We start from the raw sequence: 22,631 nt of genomic DNA, 5'->3' as shown, positions 1-22,631 counted from the left end.
TTGGCATTCAAATTATAAAATGACCTAGAGACCATAAAGGTTTACACAAATGCTATTCTATCAAAATAAAAAAAAGACTTAAACATCTAATGGTAAATTAAAATTTGCAGGTTTTATGTAAGACATTTGGGATCTCAGATACATACATGATATTGATTAATTGTCCAAAAGGAATGACCTGTGATAGTTTGAATTAAGTAATGATGTAAATTAAAGTGTGCAGAATACCTACACAGTGTGTACAATTCGACATGACATGTTGCTTATATCATTTTACAATTTTTTATACTTATGCCTACAGAAGGATCCATTTGTTTAAAAGCACTTTACTTATATTTGTTAAAAAGGTGTCCATTTTGAAATCAAAGATGGCCGACACAGCAGTCAATGTGTAAAGCATGTATAATTATCAGCCAGTTATTCCTAAACGTAATTGAAACTTTATTCCATGTAGATTAACAGACATACGATACGATGTACCAGAAATAATTTTTTTAAGTAGATGGTTAAAGGACAATGGCGGCCATTTTGATTTGACCTTAAGAAGGTCAAGGACTTCGAGTACAGCCGTGGTAGAGCAAAAAATGGATTCAGCGTACCTGAATTATGTAAAAACGATTGACTACCTGCTTGTACTAAAAAATGCCGTTAGACTCTTAACGGAGGGTCTTTTCTGAAAATCAAACCCGTCTATATATCTGACCTATGATATAATTTTTTCAGTTCCTTATAGTGCCTGTTAGGGTGGTAATACCTTAAATACAAGTTGAGAAATCTTACTCACAACAAATCATAACATTTAAATTTAATTTTAACAATATCTCGCACAGAAGGCACCTGTATATACTAAATAAATAATTGATCTTTCCGGTTTGAACTTGTAACTTTCCGTTGCAAAACAAGGAAGTAAATACCAATATCAAAGTCCACGTATCAACAACAATTAAAACATTTACATTTGACACCTGTGAGACAATTTGAGAATTACGATTTGAAGGTACAATATTTTTATTAAATATTTTATTATCTACAAGGCAACTATGGATCTTTTTTATTATGCTTTTTAATAAAAAGGGGAATTTAAATATACATATATTTGTTGATAGATCTACACAAAGTCATGATATTGAAAAATTTCTGGACTGGGTTATTTTACATGCCTTTTAGTTATATTTATATTTGTAACAAGACTTGTCCGTGGACAGAGTGCATTTTTCTCATTGCTTTGTAATATAGATCAATTAAATCAGCATATAGAGAAGAAAGGAATATTATTCTGCAAATGTGATTAGCAGACTTACCTGCCCTTGATAGTCTACAAGAATTTCAAGTTTAAAAATAATACATTTTTAATAGTTATAAAATAATTTTAGAATTATCTGCCCTTTTTAAAATTAATGGTGTCCTTTCATGACAATTAACAATTACACCAAGGTTTGAAGTGAATAGCTATTATATTTACTGAGATAAAGGACCTTAATTAACAAAAAGGTTAACTAATGTCAAAGTGTGAATGCTGATGAGAGGGTCAAGACAATAACTCCACTTTTTTCTTTGAAAAGAGGAGCTTAAAATTGTTCATGTTATAACATTGTATAATTTGTTATTCTGTACATATGTTCTTCATGGGTGGATACTTTAAAATAAAATAAAGCATTGTTTATTCTTAATATCTAAATATTAAAATTACTTTGAAGCGTCATGTGTACAGTTATAAGTTAACAAGAGCCGGATGAACTGAGTGAATCATATGCTCACCAAATCAGTTTTTGTCACAGAGAAGTAGTTTCTTGTTGATATCTCTTGTAGTGAAAGAGATGTCCTGGACAAAGATCACAGTGTAAAATATTTTGAAAGGGGCAATAACTCAAAATTAGGCAAGGCAGGGTTACGGTTGGGGCCTATGTCTTGTAGAGTTATTGGTTGGAAACAGTTTTGGCATAAAAGGTCAATGTCGCCTTGACCCTTTAGATTTTTACCCAAAAATCAAAAGCTTTCATGAAGCACCCGCGACCAATGCTTCTATGATTAGTTCCAGTACCAAGGGCTCGTTGCTTGTCAAGTTATTAGATGAAAACCATTTTGGCAAGACATCTACATGGATTCATGATAAAAAGCAGTTTTCTTTGAAATTTTTGTCCTTTTTACCGATATGAAAACATTTCTGATCCGAATATGAAATGTCAAAACACTTTGGGACTGTTTGCTGTAAATGTATTTGCATTGAACATCACAACAATGTATATTTGCTTGAATATTTTGCCAACATAACTTTTTACCACAAAAATGTCATATTAATAAGACTGCCATTTTTTTCAAATCATCTATAAATCTTTAGTTTTATGTATTTACTAAAGGACATTTTTGAAATCATGCAATACTCATTTTAGGTAAAACATGGCAGTCCCAGGAAAGAAAGCATCAAAACAATTTTCAACATCAATGGCATCAGATGAAGATCTTCAAATTTACTGTCAGCCTTGTGACGAGGAAGGAACTAGACTCCCTGCCCATGGTTACTGCACTGACTGCAAGGAGCACCTTTGCAAGACATGCTTTAAAGCCCATAAGATAAACAAGTTTACCAAAATGCATACACTTATGGATGCAACAAATATGCCGAAAGTTTTGCAGCAACCCTCAACAGTCACCCACGCAGGCCTGTCTGATGCCCTAACCACACCATGTCTTAAACATCCAAAAGAAATGATCAAGTTCTACTGCAATGATCATACAGAATTTCTCTGCAGTGTTTGTGTTACCCTTGAACATCAAGCTACTTCCTGCAAAGTCAACTATATACCAGACATTTCTGGTGATATAATAGATAGCAAAGAATATCAAGTTATCTTGAATGCAGTTAAAACCACTTCTGACAAATTTCAACAGATATTATTAGATATCAAGAACATGACACACAAATCAAACAGCTCTCTCAAAGATGCATTAGTTGACATTAAAAAGTTTCGGGAAGAAATCAACCAAAGACTAGATGAACTTGAGAGGCAGATTGAAGATGCAGTTAAAGTCATAGAACAAGAAAATAACAAACATCTGAAATCAGTAGAAACAACATGTGAAGAAGTTACCAAATCTTTGAATATATCATCAGACAAAATCAAGCAACTCAACACAACAAAACAAGCTGACAAACTCTTCATCGATTTAAAACTTGCAGAGAAAACAATCAAAAATATGGATGGAAAGCTACTAAAACTCTCATCAAATGATATCAAAGAGCACAACTTTCAATCAAATGATGTAATATTAAATTTGTTTAGAACAGAGAAATCACTGGGTACATTGACACACAAAACCTTAAATAAGGAATGTCAACCTGGACAAATAAAGTCTAGACAATCTTCACATGAGGGAAAAATCTGTGTGAAGACATCAAAAGATGAATCAAGATGCTATATAACAGGTATGACTCTGCTGACTCCTGATCTTCTTATCATCACTGACGGCAATAACAATGCTGTTAAGATGGTGGATACAAGCAGTCAATCTGTGTCTGATCAACTACAACTAGATGACAGACCATGGGATATCACCAGAGTAACCAGTACTGAACTTGCTGTCACACTTCCTAAAATACAGACAATCCAGTTTATATCAATCTCATCAAACAAACTCATAAAGAGGCACACTGTGAAGGTTGGTGGACAATGTGATGGTATAAGCTGTTACCAAGGTAAACTTCTCGTGTCATTCATTTATCCTGCAAAACTTCAGATCCTTGATATGAATGGCACTATACTGACAACAATTGATGAAAAAATTTTTTTTTGCAAATGGCCACACTTTATCACATGTAACAGAAGTTCCATCTATGTATCTGACAGGGGTAAAAAACAGTAACAAGATTAACCTGGCAAGGTGATGTGATTGGTAGTTATAGTGGAATGAGTTCCCCTAGAGGAATGTCACTATCAGATGATGGTACTGTCTTTGTGTGTGACCGGGAGAAAAATGTTATAGAAGAGATATCAGGAGATTGTTGTACAGGAAAGGTGGTGCTGCAGGATCTGAAGGGACCAATGGCTTTATGTTGGTGTGGTGAAACAAAGAAGCTATATTACAGCTGCAATACTGGGAATGAAAAATTTAACAACTTCCTTCACATCTATAACCTGTCATAGTCTTAGACTTGAACATAAACTTAGTTGAATTACATCTAACAATGTCAGCAGTTCTTAAATAGTAAAAAACACTTGCATTATCCATTCTTCTGTAAATTTAGCAAGACACATGTTTTACTTTTTCTTACTGTTTTAAATCTTATGTTCGTGAGAATGATTTAAGATATCCTTTGTTGTATTCTTCCAAATGGTTTGGTGAGAAACAAGGAAACTATAATACCAGTTTTGCTGGGAATACATGGAATAACAAGAGCACCTCAAGCATTATTAACTCGTGTTCAAGGCAACAGCTATCAATAACCAAGGGACATAATTCCTAAAAAATTTGATTTCAGGATAATGTCCCTGGTTATACAACTGTGAATTGTCATGATAATCAAGTGTACATTTTAGTTACATGTTGACACTGTTCACAGTTTTTAAAACATTCTAACTTAATAAGCAATTGTGACAAAAGTAAAAAAGGGGAATAACTCCCAAAATATTGCTTTCAGAATAAAAAGCCCTTCTTATTATGCCCAGTCTATCAACTATGCCTTAACAGCAATCATAATAGCTCGAATTGTCTTCAAAATAGTTAAGCTAAAAATGTCAACTTTGTTTACATTGATAAATTGATTGTCCTACGTTATATGAATAAAAACATTTTATGCTCTATTTTACCTTACAATATGATAAAACTGGTGAGTTTTCTTTTGTAATCATTAAATGCATGGTTTATATTTTATGCTACAATGCTTGTCCTGTTACTTTAATTTATTTGTTAAACGCTTATATTTAAACAGATTACATCAATAAAAGTCAGTAACAAATGCTTGTTGTTAAAAATAAATGAGTTAAAACATAAGAATACTATACTGGTTAAAGTGGCTGTGTAGGTACAGTGTTGACAAAATATAAATGTTAGATAAACAAGGACCATCAGTGATGACATGTCGCCTCATGATAGCCAATCACATGTTGCAACTACTGTGTAGTAGGAAGCCCAAAAATCATTAATTGGGCAAAATACATTTTTCATTCAAGGCCAAGAACTCAGCTGAAAATCATTCATGCGTAAAAACATGTGTATTATAATGCACAAGTACTTGACCTACCAATCAATCCTGTAAAGTTTCACTGAAATTGCATAAATGGTATAAGAGGAGTAGTCTGGACAACTTTATTAACACCCTTTTCATTCAAGGGCCATAACTGAGCCAAAAAATCATTCAAGCAGAAAGCCTGTGTAATATGTGCAGGTACTTGACCTACCAATCAATCCTGTAAAATTTCCATTGAAATGGCATCAGTGGTATAAGAGGAGTAGTCTGATGAAACTATGAAAAAATCAAAATAATTTAGGGGCCATTACTCAGACAAAATTCAAACAAACCATAAAAAATCAATGACATGCACAACTAGACTTGGTACTGATCATTCCTGTAAAATTAAGATGGAATTACACCAGTAGTTTTTGCGAAGTAGTCCAGACAAGCTTTTGTGTATCTGGCAACACACAAAAAACACATTTTTTTTTAAAGGCCTTAACTCGGCCAAAATCATTCAACTAGTAAAACCCGTGCAAAATATGCAAGGACTTGATCAATCCTGTAAAGTTTCATTGAAATTGCTTTAGTTGTATAAAAGGAGTAGTTCAGACAAACTTTAAACATGAAAATTATTAAAGGGCCATGACGGGGATAAAAAACCATTGAACTGGATAATGCTGACGATATGAACAACTAAACTATACTTGAACTATAATTCATATCCCTCATTACTTAGTACCAATAATTGTCGTTTTGCGCACATATCTGGCATGATTGTGTACTTTTCAGTGTGTAAGTCATTCAACTTTTGGATTGACAGTCTGATTACTATTTTAGGTTCAGTTTTACATCACACCAATGTATAGGTTATATGGCGACATTCAAGCTTTACTGGTGTAGGAAGAACTCAGCAGAACAACTAGCTGGATAACTTCCTTACACAAAATAATCCAAAGTCCCTATCGTGATTCGAACCAAAAGCTGTGAGAGGCAAGTGGCTTGGAGTTAACATTTACCTAAACCACTGGGCCACAGACACCCCCAATACATGCTTTTAAACTGATATGAGTACATTTTCTCCTCACGATCATGTTGAAAGTGAAATATACACTGTATACATTATCAGATGTGTCTCCATACACAATTATTGTATAATAGATTGACCTATCTGACTTTTGTCCAACAATTTTTATTCAATATGAGGTTCACGTGATAGCATAAACCTTCAAAATATAAGTGTGACCTTGTACTTTGAAAAAATAACATGGTTACTGGACGCGACAAAATGTTGTTATGAGATAGACATTTGTGCAAAATTATTTCAAAATCCCCCAATGAATGACAAAGTTACAGTCTGGACATGATTGTTGTGTAAGTGGGGACACACGGACAGACGGACATGAGCTTTAGCCGCAACACATTGTCTTGATGTGGTAGACATTTGTGCCAAGTTATTTTAAAATCCTTTTAAATGTTAACTTCAAAATGGTAGTGTGACCTTGACCTTTGAGGTAGGGACGTGATTATTGAACGCGGCACATTGTCTTGATATTGTAGACATTTATGCCAAGTTATTTTAAAATACTTGCATGCATGACAAAGTTACAGCCCGGACACGATTGTGTGTTCCTTTTGATTCTAATTGTGATAAATCGAAACTTCAAAATGTAAGTGTGACCTTGACCTTTGAGGTAAGACGTAATTCTTGAACGCGACACATCGTCTTGATGTGGTAGACATTTATGCCTAGTTATTTTAAAATAATTCGATGCATGACAAAGTTACAGCCCGGAAACGAATGTGTGTACCTATAAACTCTAATTGTGATAAAGTGAACTTCAATATGCTAGTGTGACCTTGACCTTTGAGGTAGGGACTTGATTTTTGGACGGAAAACATCGTCTTGATATTGTAGACATTTAAGCCAAGTTATTTTTGTTAGGGAGCCATAAACATGTCTGGGATTTGGCTTGTATGTAAAAGTACGGATTGAAAGTGCTTCTTTTGATTTGCAAGTTGTCTTATTTTGTTTCGATGTTCTGTTCAAATTATTTAGCATTATGGTTATAAGTATTGTTTATATTATTTGTTGTTGTTTGTTTTTGTTTTTTGTTTGATTCTGTTTAACTTACAAACAGAAATCAGCGAAGTAAAAGTACATGAATGTTGGTGCGATTTTGTTTGTATGATTTTGAACTAGATATATTTCTTTCATTACCCATACTAACAAAATTGAAATTTTTATATTTTGTTTCTTGTGTGATGAAGTAAGATTTTGAAATAAAAATAAGATCATCAATAGTGTCTTTTTTCTGTACTATTAAATAATTATTCTGAGTAAAACTGCAGGCGTTCGGCGCATTTGCCATGCCTATAGTGGTCAAATTAGCATAAAGTAATCAACCCATGATCATCAAGAACAAAAATTACTGTCCAGCACCCATTTACTACAAATATATACAAGGTATATAACTCGCCGTAGCGTATTCCTCCGACATGGTCAACATTTTTGCTGTCGCATTTTTAAAATAATACATATTTACATACTTAAACATGCAAACATATAGCATGATAGATTTATCTTTCAGTAACCGTTAACAATATTGACCAGTATATCTTCATTTACATAAATGAGTTATTAAACGTGAAAAATAACCTTAAAATTGCAAGGTCAACATATTTTATGCCAACGGAATTTCCAAAATCCTCCACAAGTAAACATACATTTAGCACTTTGTGCTCAGGTGAGCTAAAAAGGGGCAATAGCTCCAAAATTAGGCAAGGCAGAGTTACGGTTCTTTTCCACTGCACGTATACTCAATGTCGTAGATCTCTCTACCTACAATGTTTCATATTGATAAGGCTTGCTGTTTCAAACTTATTTCCCGGACAAGAAAAGGGGACGGGCGGATGGACGGGCAGACTTACGAAATGGTTCTGTGACTTTTCCTTTGATCTTTACATTCATTTTAGTCACTTAGTGTCTAAAAAGACACACAAGTAAAAACGGAATGAATAGGATCAAAGAAAATATACCCATACCTATACATTGTTCTCCAAGTCATACATGTACCGCTGGGTTTGTACGAGCAAACATTTTGGGTTTAGGGGCTATATAACAGTAAAGAGAACAAAAGAGAACAATAGGTTCATTCCGTGATCAAAGGGTTTATAGGCTAGTAGCCCTTAAGAAAACAAAGAAAATAACAAAGAAAAAAACCCCTAAACCCAAAATGTTGGAATGCTCGGACGGACGGAAAAAACGGCAAAAATATGCTCACCCTTCGGGGAGCATAAAAATATCTCTCAATTATATCAATTTGTTAAATTTGATCAAGCTGATTTAAAGCTTCCTGATATTGATGCTATATAGCAATGTTTTTCTTCATTTTTTGCAATACATATTGGTTACAAATGAAATTCATAAATAATACATATGTTTGTAAAAAAAACTTTGTTTAAAATAAGTTTCACTATCTACAATAAAACACATACAGTAGGATAAAAATGAATAAATATTAAGAATTGTTGGGAGACAATGGTGTTTAATTTGTACTCTGCTTATGAAAGAAATCACTGTTTTTTGTTTGTTTTGATTTATCACAGACTTGAGTGTCAATTGTTCATTTTCAACTCTTCAATAGTGTTCACGAGTCTCTTCCTTATCAATCAGCCAATCGCAACTACTCGGCCCTTTCCGTCAGTCTTCGGATAAGGACCTCGAACTACACAGAACGGATACAGTATTTCGGTCTAACCTACGCTAACAAACTAGACATGTAAACAAATGTAATTTGATGCTGGGAGTTGTTGACAAGTTGTTTTTTTTTCAATATATCAAGTAAATGCTCACCTAAAATAAGTGAATTCATAGATACAAAAAGCAAACAATACATTATTTGTATATTTATTATTATGGTTGTAGAAACCGAATGTACAAAATGCCAACCTGTTGACATTTGAAGTCGCATTTGTTTAAAATTGTACATCAGTAGGCATATTTAAATTGAAAGTCCATTTCAGGATTTGAACCCACAGCAGTGAGAGGAAAGTGGTTTGAAGTCAACAACCATAACCACTAGGCCACAGATGTTGATCTGCAGAGCTTGCACTGAACTATTTAATGAATCTCAATCACTTTTTAGATCACACATCCACCAAGTAACACAATCTGAACCAATTGGCCATTTATGCATTTTCATCTCTAGATCATGTCTTAAGTTTTTACATTCTGTAGTGATGATCTTAAAGACCCACCAGTGTTACTGATAAGCCAGATTCCTTTCTCTATCTCTGATCCTAAAAGTGATTGTAGTTGATAAACTATTGATCAGGATTCAAATAATCTTAATGTAAGTCTCATTAAGTCTTCAAATTATTCCACCAAAACCCATCATAAATAAACCATAACAATGTGAAGCTGAAAATAATGTTTTAAGGTATTACCATTCTAATGCCTGACCTCCGCTTTGAAGAGTATTCAAATAGGCTAGAACTACTGTTAACTACATTGAAACTGAGGGCCATGGGTTCAAACCTCAGATGGGTCAACTTTTTTCTTCTTTCTTTTTTTTCTTTTAACATTATTTATGTATCTCTCCATCCATTTTGGGTAGAAAAAAGTGTTTATTTTTTATTATTTAATTTATATAGGTATTTATTGGCTAAATAACCTGATATTTTCAAAGTACGAGACGGTAAATTTTGAGTATTTAATATTTTACAAGATCAACCAATATACTTTTTTAAAAATTTAGGGAAACTTTGAAAACAGGCACTCATTTGAAGATTTTTTAAATTAGGCTCCCTAAGTAGGAAAATGGTCAAACACGTGTTAAAATGGGTGGGGTAGGGTAACATTTTTATGCATATTTTATAAATTTTGAGTAGAAACCATAATTTTGTTTATGTTGATTGTTAGCTGAATTAAGTACTATTTGTTTCTTACCAAAAATTTAATGGGAAAACTTTTTTCATTAGAATGTTATTGAAGATTATTTAAAGGTTACTCATGTCTGAAAAAGGGCCCTCATACACCCTAGCTTGAGTTCATAAAAGTGGCCATAACTCAATTTCCGTATGGTAAAGTTTGTTTAAATTTTGCATACAGGTGTACTTTAAGGTATATATCTGACCTATGATATAAATTTTTCAGTTCCTTATAGTGCCTGTTAGGGTGGTAATACCTTAAATACAAGTTGAGAAATCTTACTCACAACAAATCATAACATTTAAATTTAATTTTAACAATATCTCGCACAGAAGGCACCTGTATATACTAAATAAATAATTGATCTTTCCGGTTTGAACTTGTAACTTTACTGTTGCAAAACAAGGAAGTAAATACCAATATCAAAGTCCACGTATCCAATATCAACAACAAAACATTTACATTTGACACCTGTGAGACAATTTGTGGATTACGATTTGAAGGTACATTATTTTTATAAATATTTTATTGTCACTAGGGATTTTTTTTATTATGCTTTTTATAATGAAAGGGGAAGTTAAATATACATATATTTTGATACACAAAGTCATGATATTGAAAAATTTCTGGACTGGGTTATTTTACATGCCTTTTAGTTATATTTATATTTGTAACAAGACTTGTCCGTGGACAGAGTGCATTTTTCTCATTGCTTTGTAATATAGATCAATTAAATCAGCATATAGAGAAGAAAGGAATATTATTCTGCAAATGTGATTAGCAGACTTACCTGCCCTTGATAGTCTACAAGAATTTCATGTTTAAAGTGAATACATTTTAAATAGTTATAAAATAATTTTAGAATTATCTGCCCTTTTGAAAATTAATGGTGTCCTTTCATGACAATGAACAATTACACCAAGGTTTGAAGTGAATAGGTATTATATTTAGTGAGATAAAGGACCTTAATTAACAAAAAGGTTAACTAATGCCAAAGTGTGATTATGCTGATGAGAGGGTCAAGACAATAACTCCACTTGTTGAAAAGAGGAGCTTAAAATTGTTCACGTTATAAAATTGTAAATTTTGTTGTTCTGTATATATGTTTTGCATGGGTGGATACTTTAAAATGAAATAAAGTATTGTTTATTCTTCATATCTAAATATTAAAATTAAATCTGATATAACATCTTTTTAGCATCATGTGTACAGTTATATGTTAACAAGAGCCGGATGAACCAAGTGAGTCAAATCATACGCTCCCCAAATCAGTTTTGGTCACAGAGAAATAGTTACTTGTTGATATCTTGTGTTGTCTCAGAGATGTCCTGGACAAAGATCACAGTGTAAAATATTTTGAAAGGGGCAATAACTCAAAATTAGGCAAGGCAGGGTTACGGTTGGGGCCTATGTCTTGTAGAGTTATTGGTTGGAAACAGTTTTGGCATAAAAGGTCAATGTCGCCTTGACCCTTTAGATTTTTACCCAAAAATCAAAAGCTTTCATGAAGCACCCGCGACCAATGCTTCTATGATTAGTTCCAGTACCAAGGGCTCGTTGCTTGTCAAGTTATTAGATGAAAACCATTTTGGCAAGACATCTACATGGATTCATGATAAAAAAGCAGTTTTCTTTGAAATTTTTTGTCCTTTTTTTACCGATATGAAAACATTTTCTGATCCGAATATGAAATGTCAAAACACTTTGGGGACTGTTTGCTGTAAATGTATTTGCATTGAACATCACAACAAAGTGTATATTTGCTTGAATATTTTGCCAACATAACTTTTTACCACAAAAAAATGTCATATTAATAAGACTGCCATTTTTTAAAAAATCATCTATAAATCTATAGTTTTATGTATTTACTAAAGGACATTTTTGAAAATCATGCAATACTCATTTTAGGTAAAAATGCATGGCAGTCCCAGGAAAGAAAGCATCAAAAACAATTTTTCAACATCAATGGCATCAGATGAAAGATCTTTTCAAATTTACTGTCAGCCTTGTGACGAGGAAGGAACTTAGACTCCCTGCCCATGGTTACTGCACTGCTGACTGCAAGGAGCACCTTTGCAAGACATGCTTTAAAGCCCATAAGATAAACAAGTTTACCAAAATGCATACACTTATGGATGCAACAAATATGCCGAAAGTTTTGCAGCAACCCTCAACAGTCACCCACGCAGGCCTGTCTGATGCCCTAACCACACCATGTCTTAAACATCAAAAGAAATGATCAAGTTCTACTGCAATGATCATACAGAATTTCTCTGCAGTGTTGTGTTACCCCTTGAACATCAAGCTACTTCCTGCAAAGTCAACATATAACCAGACATTTCTGGTGATAAATAATAGATAGCAAAGAATATCAAGTTATCTTGAATGGCAGTTAAAAAACCACTTCTGACAAATTTCAAAAGATATATTTAGATGTCAAGAAAACATGACACACAAATCAAATAGCTCTCTCAAAGATGCATTAGTTGACATTAAAAAGTTTCGGGAAGAAATCAACCGAAGTTTAGAATGAACTGAGAGGCAGATTGGAAGATGCAGTTTAAAGTCATAGAACAAGAAAAATAACAAACATCTGAAATCAGTGAAAAAACAACATGTGGAGAACTCAGTTACCAAATCACTTAATTTGAATAATATCATCATACAAAATACAAGTTAACTCAAACAAACAAACTTCACATAGAGCTGACAAACTCTTACAAGTTGATTTAAAACTTTGCAGAGAAAACAATCAAAATTAATATGGATGGGTATGAACGCTCATCTAAACAGAGTCTACATACATGACATGTTGAGTCTAGACATTCTATGTGTCTATCATCTATCAATATTCCACATGCAATGAACTGTATGTAGAGATTTCCTTTATATTCATCTTACCGTCATAAACTATTTTTAATCAGAGAATACTGCATTAGCAAAGGATTGTCTTACAATCATTTCTATTCATACATACACTTCTAAAGTACCAGAGAAATGTAAATACATGATGTCTCTGCTAAATGATCAGCAAATAGAATGAGTTACTATCAGAGCAAGTTGATTCTATAAGTGTTTCTAGAAAAAGATCTCGTGCTCGAGAGCAATCATTACGAAAGGTTTAAATTAAAACATATGTGTTCTGTTGAAAGTCTATGACAGGTTTAATGAGCTAGGTGAGAGGATTAGCTTGTGCAAAAGTCTACTTCATCTCCCAGATATTTCGCATTGCTATCTAAATAGCTCAACTGTTTCACTCACACACGAACATCAATGCATGTGTAATCGTCTTATAAGTGATCCTGCAGCACAAACCTTCCTTGTAGAACAATCTCCTGATATCTCTGATTCAACCATAGACAGTTCAATGCCTCCTCTCATAACTACACCACATAGACCTGAGATACACGATATTCACTCATGGAATATCACCAAGAGTAATGCCAAGTGTGACCATTGCCCACTATGGCTGTCACAGCTATCCTAAACAATATCATGTACAACATCCAAGTCTTACTACATTCCTATTTTATCTACAATCCCTGCACTCACAGATTAATAACTCATATATAGGCGTGGTCAAACTGTTGTAAAATTATGCCCTGTCAGATGAACTATAGAAAGTGTCAGGTGAGATATCTAACGTGTCTTACATATATTGCTCTAAAGATAGATATTAGTACTTCTGTATCATTTATGATCCTGCCAAAACTTCAGATTCCTGTGATATGAAAGGTACTATACTGACAAACAATTGTGGAGAAAAATATGTTTTTGGAAAAAGGGCCAGCAATTTATCACATCGTAACAGAAGTCAGCCAGTCTATATCTATGTACTGACAGAATATAAAAACTAGTAACAAGATTAAACTGGCAAATGCCCCGGTGATATGACTTTATTGCGTAGTTTATTATTCGTGGTTACAAGTTTCTCCCTGTGGGTAATGTCACTGTCCAGAACGATGATGGTTACTGTCTTTGTGTGTGACCGGGACAAAAAATTATAGAAGAGATATCAGGAGATGTGTTCTACGAGAAAGGTTTGTGCTTTCTATGATTCTGAAGGAGACCAATGGATTTATTGGTGTTGGTGAAACAAAGAAAGCTATATTTACAGCTGCAATACTGGGGATGAAAAATTTGACAACTTCCTTCACATCTATAACCTGTCATAGACTTGAACAGAAACTTAGTTGAATTAAATCTAACAATGTCGGCAGTTCTTAAATAGTAAAAATAAAACACTTGCATTATCCATTCTTCTGTAAATTTAGCAAGACACATGTTTTACTTTTTTCTTAGTGTTTTAAAAGAATGATTTAAGAAATCCTTTGTAACGTATTTTTAAAAATAGTTTGGTGAGAAAAAAGGAAACTACTACCAGTCATGCTGGGAATACATGGAATAACAAGAGCACCTCAAGCATTATTAACTCGTGTTAAAGGCAACAGCTATCAATAACCAAGGGACATAATTCCTAAAAAGTTTGCTTTCAACTGATAATGTTTCTGGTAGCTCGAATTTTCTTCAAAATAGTTAAGCTAAAAATGTCAACTTTGTTTACATTGATAAATTGATTGCCCTAGGTTATATGAATAAAAACATTTAATCTATTACCTACAATATTGATAAACTGGTGGGATTCTTTAATCATTAAAGCGGTTTATTTTATGCTACAATGCTTTCCTTTACTTTAATATTTATTGTAAACCTTATATTTAACAATCGCAATCAATAAAAGTCAGTAACAATGCTTTGTTATAAAAAAATGAGTTAAAAACATAAGAAACTATACTGTTAAATGCTTTAGACAGTGTGACAAAATTAAAATGTTAGAAAACAAACCATCAGTGATGACATGTCCCTCATGGATAAAGGCAATCACATGTGCAACACTGGATAGGAAGCCAAAAATCATAATTGGGGAAAATACATTTTTCATTCAAGGCCAAGAACTCAGCTGAAAATCATTCATGCGTAAAAACATGTGTATTATAATGCACAAGTACTTGACCTACCAATCAATCCTGTAAAGTTTCACTGAAATTGCATAAATGGTATAAGAGGAGTAGTCTGGACAAACTTTATTAACACCCTTTTCATTCAAGGGCCATAACTGAGCCAAAAATCATTCAAGCAGAAAGCCTGTGTAATATGTGCAGGTACTTGACCTACCAATCAATCCTGTAAATTTCCATTGAAATGGCATCAGTGGTATAAGAGGAGTAGTCTGATGAAACTATGAAAAATTAAAATAATTTAGGGGCCATTACTCAGACAAAATTCAAACAAACCATAAAAAATCAATGACATGCACAACTAGACTTGGTACTGATCATTCCTGTAAAATTAAGATGAAATTACACCAGTAGTTTTTGCGAAGTAGTCCAGACAAGCTTTTGTGTATCTGGCAACACACAAAAAACACATTTTTTATTAAAGGGCCTTAACTCTGCCAAAATCATTCAACTAGTAAACCCGTGCAAAATGTGCAAGGACTTGATCAATCCTGTAAGGTTTCATTGAAATTGCTTTAGTTGTATAAAAGGAGTAGTTCAGACAAACTCTTAAACATGAAAATTATTAAAGCCATGACGGGATTAAAAACCATTTAACTGATAATGCTGACCATATGCATAACTTAAACATATATTGAACGTACATCCCCTATTTCATACTTATACCAATTAATGTTGTTTTTGCGCACTTAAATCTGGCATGATTTTTTACTTTTTTAGGTTCATTTTTACAAACCACAATTTAATTTATAAGGCGACATTCAAGCATATAGCTAGGAAACCTCAGCAGAACCACTGATGATTGAATAAACTTCCTTACACAAAATTATCCAAAAGTCGCCATCAGATTCGAACCAAAAGCTGGGGGGGCAAGTGTTTTGGAGTTGACATTTACCTAAACCACTGGCCACAGACGCCCGCAATACATGCTTTAAACTATATAAGTACATTTCTCCTCATGATCTGTTGCAAGTGAAAATTACACTGTATACTCAATCAGATGGTCTCCATACACAATTATTGTATAATAGATGACCTTATCTGACTTTTCCAACAAAATTATTTCTTATAGCAATTATAAGGCTCAGAACATCATTACATATGTCAACCAGCAAGTTATTTGTTGCCTTTTGTGTTGACCAAAAAGGGTTCCTTGTATTTTTTTTTAATACAGTAAAACTATCAAACAAAGGCCACAAACAGAATGTGAAGTGTCTTTGTTCAACAGTGGCCAGTTTTAAATCCAGCCCCCCCCCCCCACCTCCCCCAGACTTTCCAAGATTACTATGAAGAAAAACAATTTCAACACAGAAGGAATCATAAGTAGACCACCCAACTGTCATGTAGATGGCTGGTAACTTTCCTCACATGGAAGATTAAAAGTGCCCTGTAGATATGAACCAATATTCAGCCGAGGTGCATGGTCATAAGTCGGCTACTTTAATCACGAGGTAATTTGGCCAAATACAACACTTCTACTCAAAATATACTAGTATTTTTGAAGAGAAAAAACAACAACAAACAAATTCAACTTAACCATTTTTAACTGTTTATTGAAATATATTTCTGAAAAATATTTTGTGTATTAGAAACAGAAATATTTAGACATAAAAAAATCTGTAATAACATTACATTGCTATAGTTGCATACTGAAACCACATAAGATTGTAAAATCCTCGTATTTACATTTTACAGAGTGTGAACCTTTAAATAAATTAAAATAAACATGATCAGTAATAACCAAACAAAGTAAAAATATGGAAAATTTAACGGAAAAAAAAAAAAAACTATGTATATAAAACCAGCTTTCAAAATCTGTCAACGCTACTGTGCTAATTTATTAAAAGTTAAAGTTATTATATTAAATACTTGTACATATTTACATTGAGAACAATAAATTTATGAAAGAGCCTATATGGTTTTAAAGGACCACAATATGATTTATTGTTCAATGCACACCGGATAAATCCCCCTTTTTTCCCACTTGAGTAGCTTCCCCTTTAACCCTCCCAAACTTCTTTCAGATAACTTACTTAATAATTCACTGCCCACAAGTAAAATCTGGCAGTCACAGTCGGTTATTTTTTTTAACTTTGTTTTAATACTTTCTATAAATTTATGGTAGGTTCTTTCATTGTATATATTCTTAAAGGTAACTCCACTGAGGTCCAAACCATTAAATTCTAATTTCTTACATAGATCAACGGGGCACTAAAAACCAACAGACTTGCAAGAGAATAATTAAGAAATACAAGAAATAAATCGAAAAATTAATTTAGTGTCTTCTAAGCCTCATATGTGTGAAAAGCAATGCAAAAATTTTCAATTTGTGATTTCACAATCATAAAAAAGTATTTTATTCTGGAGTAAAGGTGAGCGATATATCTGAACTATTGCTAACAAAACTTATTAGTGTAGACCTACATCAATGAACAGTTATGGTCCTTTTCATACACTTCTACTAAATGAGGTTTCTTTGCCTACAAAGTTTCATATTGATACCGCTTGCTGTTGTTTCAGATTATGTCCAGGACAAGAAAAGGACAGATGGGACAGACAGACTTACGAAATGTTCTTATGACTTTTCCTTGATCTTTTTTCAGATCATTTAGTACACAAGTCTAAAAAAAGACACACAAGTAAAAACGGAAAGAACAGGATCAAAGAAAATGTACCAATACCTATTGTTTCCAAGTCAAACAAGTACCTCTTGTTGTACAGACGCGACGAAGCGAAGATCTTTAAATATGCTCACCCTTCAGGAGCATAAATGTATCTCATAAAAATTATATTAACTGTATAATAGCTAATTAAAGCTTCCTAATATGATGCTAGTTAGCAATGTTCACTTCACAACTCAAAATATCTTCAACAATCAACCAATCATCTGTTTACTGATGAACCTTCAGATGCCCCACCTTGCTATTTCAGACACAAAACAACATATGAATAGCACCACTGACATTCAGTAAGTTTACTGATATCTTCCTTCACATGAAGGGTCCCCGTGAAAAGTCCATATTCAGAATTTGAACCCCTGGCAGGAAGGCAAGGGTTTGAAGTCAACGACCTTAACCACTCGGCCAGAATTATATCTGCAGAGTTGCATTGTATTTTTAGATCACACATCCACCCAGTAACAGGAATCTGAATCATTTTGACCATTATGCATTTCATCTCTAAGATCACTGTCTTAAGGTTTTTTACATTCTAGTGATGACTTTAAAGACTGACCAGTGTTACTTGCATAAGCCAGCTCTACTTTCTCTATGTGTGATCCTAAAAGTGATGTAGTTGTATTAGGTTTGTAAAATAATTGATCAAGATTCAAATAATTACTTAAAATGTTTAGTCTCATTAAGTCTTCATTATTCCCACCAAATCCCATCATAAAACATAACAATGTGAAGCTGAAAATAATGTTTTTAAATACAAGTTGGGAAGTCTTTACTCACAAACAAAATCCAACAACACTTACATATAAAAGTTTCTCGCACACGAACACTTATAATAAACTAGATAAATAGTTATATCTTTCTGTTAAACCTGTCACTTACAATTAATCAGTGTTGTATCAAAACAATATCAAAGCCACAATATCACAGCCACGTATTGCAAATATCATCCAGCCAAAAATATTTACATTTGACACCTGTAAGACAATTTGAGATTTACGATTTGAAGCACAATATATTATTTAAATATTTTTATGTCTACAAAATCTCATAAAGGCAACTATTAAAATAATCTTTTTTATTATGCCTTTAAAAAACGGAAAGTAAAGAATAGTACAGTATTTTGATACACAAAATCATGGTACTAAAAAACTTCTGCGACTTGGTTATTTTTGACCTTTTATGTTATATTTTTATATATCTATATTATCTATTGCTCCACCTTTTCTCATTGCTATATAATATAGTTTCCAATAAAATCAACTTTAGGAAAGAAGGATAATTCATTCATAATCGGTGATTAGCAAATCTGACTACCTGCCCTTGATGGTCTGACAAGTAATTTTCAGAGTTTAAATAGTTGAAACATTTTAGAGATATTTTATAAGTATTAAATTTAGAATTAATCTGCCCTTTTGAAATTAATGGTGTCCTTTCAATGCACATGAACAATTACACCAGGTTATTTGAATGAATAGTATTAATATTGTGAGATAAAGGACCTTAATTAACAAAAGGTTAAACTAATGTCAAAGTGTGATTATGCTGATGAGAGGTCAAGACAATAACTCCACTTTTTTTCTTTGAAAAGAGGCTTAAAATGTTTAGCTTTATAACATTGTATAATTTTTATTCTGTACATATGTTCTTCATGGGTGATAACTTTAAAATGAAATAAGTTTGCTTTATTCTTCATATCTAAATATAAAAGAAATCTGAACATACACTTTTAAGCATCATGTGTACATTATATGTAACAAAGAGAAAAAACCGGATGAACCAAGTGAAGTCAATCATACGCTCCCCAAATCAGTTTGTCACAGAGAAATAGTACTTGTTGATATCTTGTTAGTCTCAGAGATGTCCTGCGAAAAAATTTTGAAAGGGAATAATCTCGAAAATTAGGCCACGCATGGTTACGTTGGGCCTATGTGTTGTAGATACTTGTTGGAAACAGTTTTGCATTAAAAAGGTCAATGTCCGCCATGACCCTTTAATGTTTACAATAAATCAAAAGTTCAGAAGCACCCGCGACAATCTTCTATGATTATTCCAGTACCACAGGGCTCGTTGCTTGTCAAGTTATTAGATGAAAAACCATTTTGGCAATACATCTACATGGATGCATTGATTAAAACAGCCAGTTTTCTTTGAAATTTTTTGTCCTTTTACCGAATTTGAAAACATTTCTGATTCGAAATATGAATGTCAAAACACTTGGGACTGTTGCTGTAAATGTATTTCATTGAACATCCCACACAATGTTATATTTGCTTGAATATTTTCCAACAAACTTATTTACCACAAAAATGTCCATATTAATAAAGACTGCCTTTTTTCAAATCATCTATAAATCTTTATTATGTATTTACTAAAGGACATTTTGAAATCATGCAATACTCATTTAGTAAACAATGGCAGTCCCAGAAAAAGCACAAAAAACAATTTCAACATCAAGCATCAGATGAAGATCATATATATCAATTTACTGTCAGCCTTGTGACGAGAAGGAACTAGATCCCTGCCCAGGTTACTCGCACTGACTGCAAGGAGCACCTTTGCAGACATGGCTTTAAAAACAGCCCATAAGATAAACAAGTTTACCAAAATGCATACACTATGGATGGCAACAAATATGCCGAAAGTTTTGCAAGCAACCCTCACAGTCACCCACGCAGGCCTGCTGATGCCCTAACCACACCATGTCTTGAAACATCCATAAAGAATATCAAGTTCTACTGCAAGATCATACAGAATGTCTCTGCAGTGTTGTGTTACCCTTTGAAATCAAGCTACTTCCTGCAAAGTCAACTATATACCAGACATTTCTGGTGAAAATAGATAGCAAAGAATATCAAGTTATCTTGAATGCAGTTAAAACCACTTCTGAACAAATTTTCAACAGATATTATTAGATGTCAAGAAACATGACCACAACAAAATCAAATAGCTCTCTCAAAGATGCATTAGTTGACATTAAAAAGTTTCGGAAGAAATCAACCAAAGACTAGATGAACTTTGAGAGCAGATGAAGATGCACGTTAAAGTCATAGAACAAGAAAATAACAAACATCGCTGAAATCAGTAGAACAAACATGTGAAGAAGTTACCAAATCTTTGAATATATCATTCAGACAAAAATCAAGCAACCTCAACACAACCAAAACAACTTGACAAAACTCTTCATCGATTTAAAACATTGCAGAGAAAAAACAATCAAAAATATGGATGAAAGCTTACTAAAAACTTCATCATCAAATGATATCAAAGAGCACAACTTTCAATCAAATGATGTAATATTAAATTTGTTAGAAAAGAGAAATCCACTGGTACATTTGACACACAAAAACCCTTAAATAAGGATGCAACCTGGACAAATAAAGTTCTAGACAATCTCACATGAGAGGAAATCTGTGTTTGAAACATCAAAAGATAACATGTGCGAGAGCAGGAATACTCCTGCTGACTCCTGATCTTCTATCATTCACTGACTAGCAATAACCATGCTTTTAAGATGGTGAACAGGCATCAATCTGTGTCTGATCAACACAACTAGATGGTACAAACCAGTTGGGATATCACACAGATAAACAGTACTAACCTTGCGTCACACTTCCTAAAATTACAAGACAACCAATATTATATAATCTCATCAAACAAACTCATAAAAAGGCACACTGTGAAAGTTGGTGGAAACTGTGGTGGTATAAGCTGTTATCAAGGTAAACTTCTCGTGTCATTCATTAATCCTGCAAAACTTCAGATCCTTGATATGAATGGCACTATACTGACAACAATTGATGAAAAAAAATTTTGTTTCAAATGGCCACACTTTATCACATGTAACAGAAGTTTCTATCTATGTATCGACAAGAATAAAAAACAGTAACAAAATTAAACTGGCAGTGATATGATGTGTTATAGTGTACAAGTTGCCCTGTGGGAAATGTCACTGTTAGATGATGGTACTGTCTTGTGTGACCCGGGAGAAATTGTTATAGAAGATATATCAGGATGTCTACAAGAAAGGCGGTGTTGCAGATTCTGAAGAGACCATGCTGTTATGTTTGCCTGGGTGAAACAAGAAGCTATATCTACAGTTGTACTAAGGATGAAACAAATGACCAACTTTCCTTCACATCTATAAACCTTCATGACTTGAACGAAAGTTCAAACAATGTTAGCAGTTTTTAAATAGTAAAAACAACACTTGCATTATCCATTCTTCTGTAAATTTAGCAAGACACATGTTTAACGTTTTGTCTTACTGTTTTAAATCTTATTTTGGTAAGAATGATTTAAGAAAATCCTTTTGTTGTATTGTTACAAATGGTTTGGTGAGAAACAAGGAAACTACTACCAGTCATGCTGGGAATACATGGAATAACAAGAGCACTTCAAGCATTTTGAAGCTTGTTTCAAGGCAACAGCTATTAATAACCAATGGACATAATTCCTAAAAAATTTGATTTCAGGATAATGTCCCTGGTTATACAACTGTGAATTGTCATAATAATCAAGTTTACATGTTGATATTGTTCACAGTTTTTAAAACACATAACTTAATAAGCAATTGTGACAAAAGTAAACAAGAGCACCGCTAGGTGGAGCATTATATGCCCGAAAGTGTTTTTTTTTAAGGATGAAGCATTTGTAAGACATGGGAATTAGCTGTTCATCCTATAAAATTTTACAGCTGTAGGTTGACTAATACTTAAGTTATTAATAATAACCTTTGACCTTGTGACCCCAAAATCAATAGGGGTCTTGTACCTAATATGGACAATCATCCTAAGTTTGAATATTGTGGGCCAAAATGCACTTTAGTTATGCTC

At 33.1% G+C, this 22,631-nt stretch overlaps 1 protein-coding gene across 1 annotated transcript; it reads left to right on the top strand.

The window, feature by feature from the left end:
- Positions 1 to 873: 873 nt before the first annotated feature.
- On the top strand, positions 874 to 4,966 carry LOC132754805 (uncharacterized). Its single transcript, XM_060745516.1, has 2 exons — positions 874 to 997; positions 2,391 to 4,966. Exon 2 carries the CDS (start codon positions 2,398 to 2,400, stop codon positions 3,859 to 3,861), a length of 1,464 nt encoding a protein of 487 aa, XP_060601499.1. The 5' UTR covers positions 874 to 997; positions 2,391 to 2,397; the 3' UTR covers positions 3,862 to 4,966.
- Positions 4,967 to 22,631: the final 17,665 nt, after the last annotated feature.

This window comes from Ruditapes philippinarum, unplaced genomic scaffold (genome assembly GCF_026571515.1).
Source record: "Ruditapes philippinarum isolate M1 unplaced genomic scaffold, ASM2657151v2 ctg2077_1_1_1_1, whole genome shotgun sequence".
Lineage (NCBI taxonomy): Eukaryota > Metazoa > Mollusca > Bivalvia > Venerida > Veneridae > Ruditapes > Ruditapes philippinarum.
This window is presented reverse-complemented; position numbering and strand designations above follow the sequence as displayed.

What these genes read in the sequence shown, in the direction of transcription:
- LOC132754805 (XM_060745516.1), top strand. Translation starts at nt 2,398, where the DNA reads ATGGCAGTCCCAGGAAAGAAAGCATCAAAACAATTTTCAACATCAATG.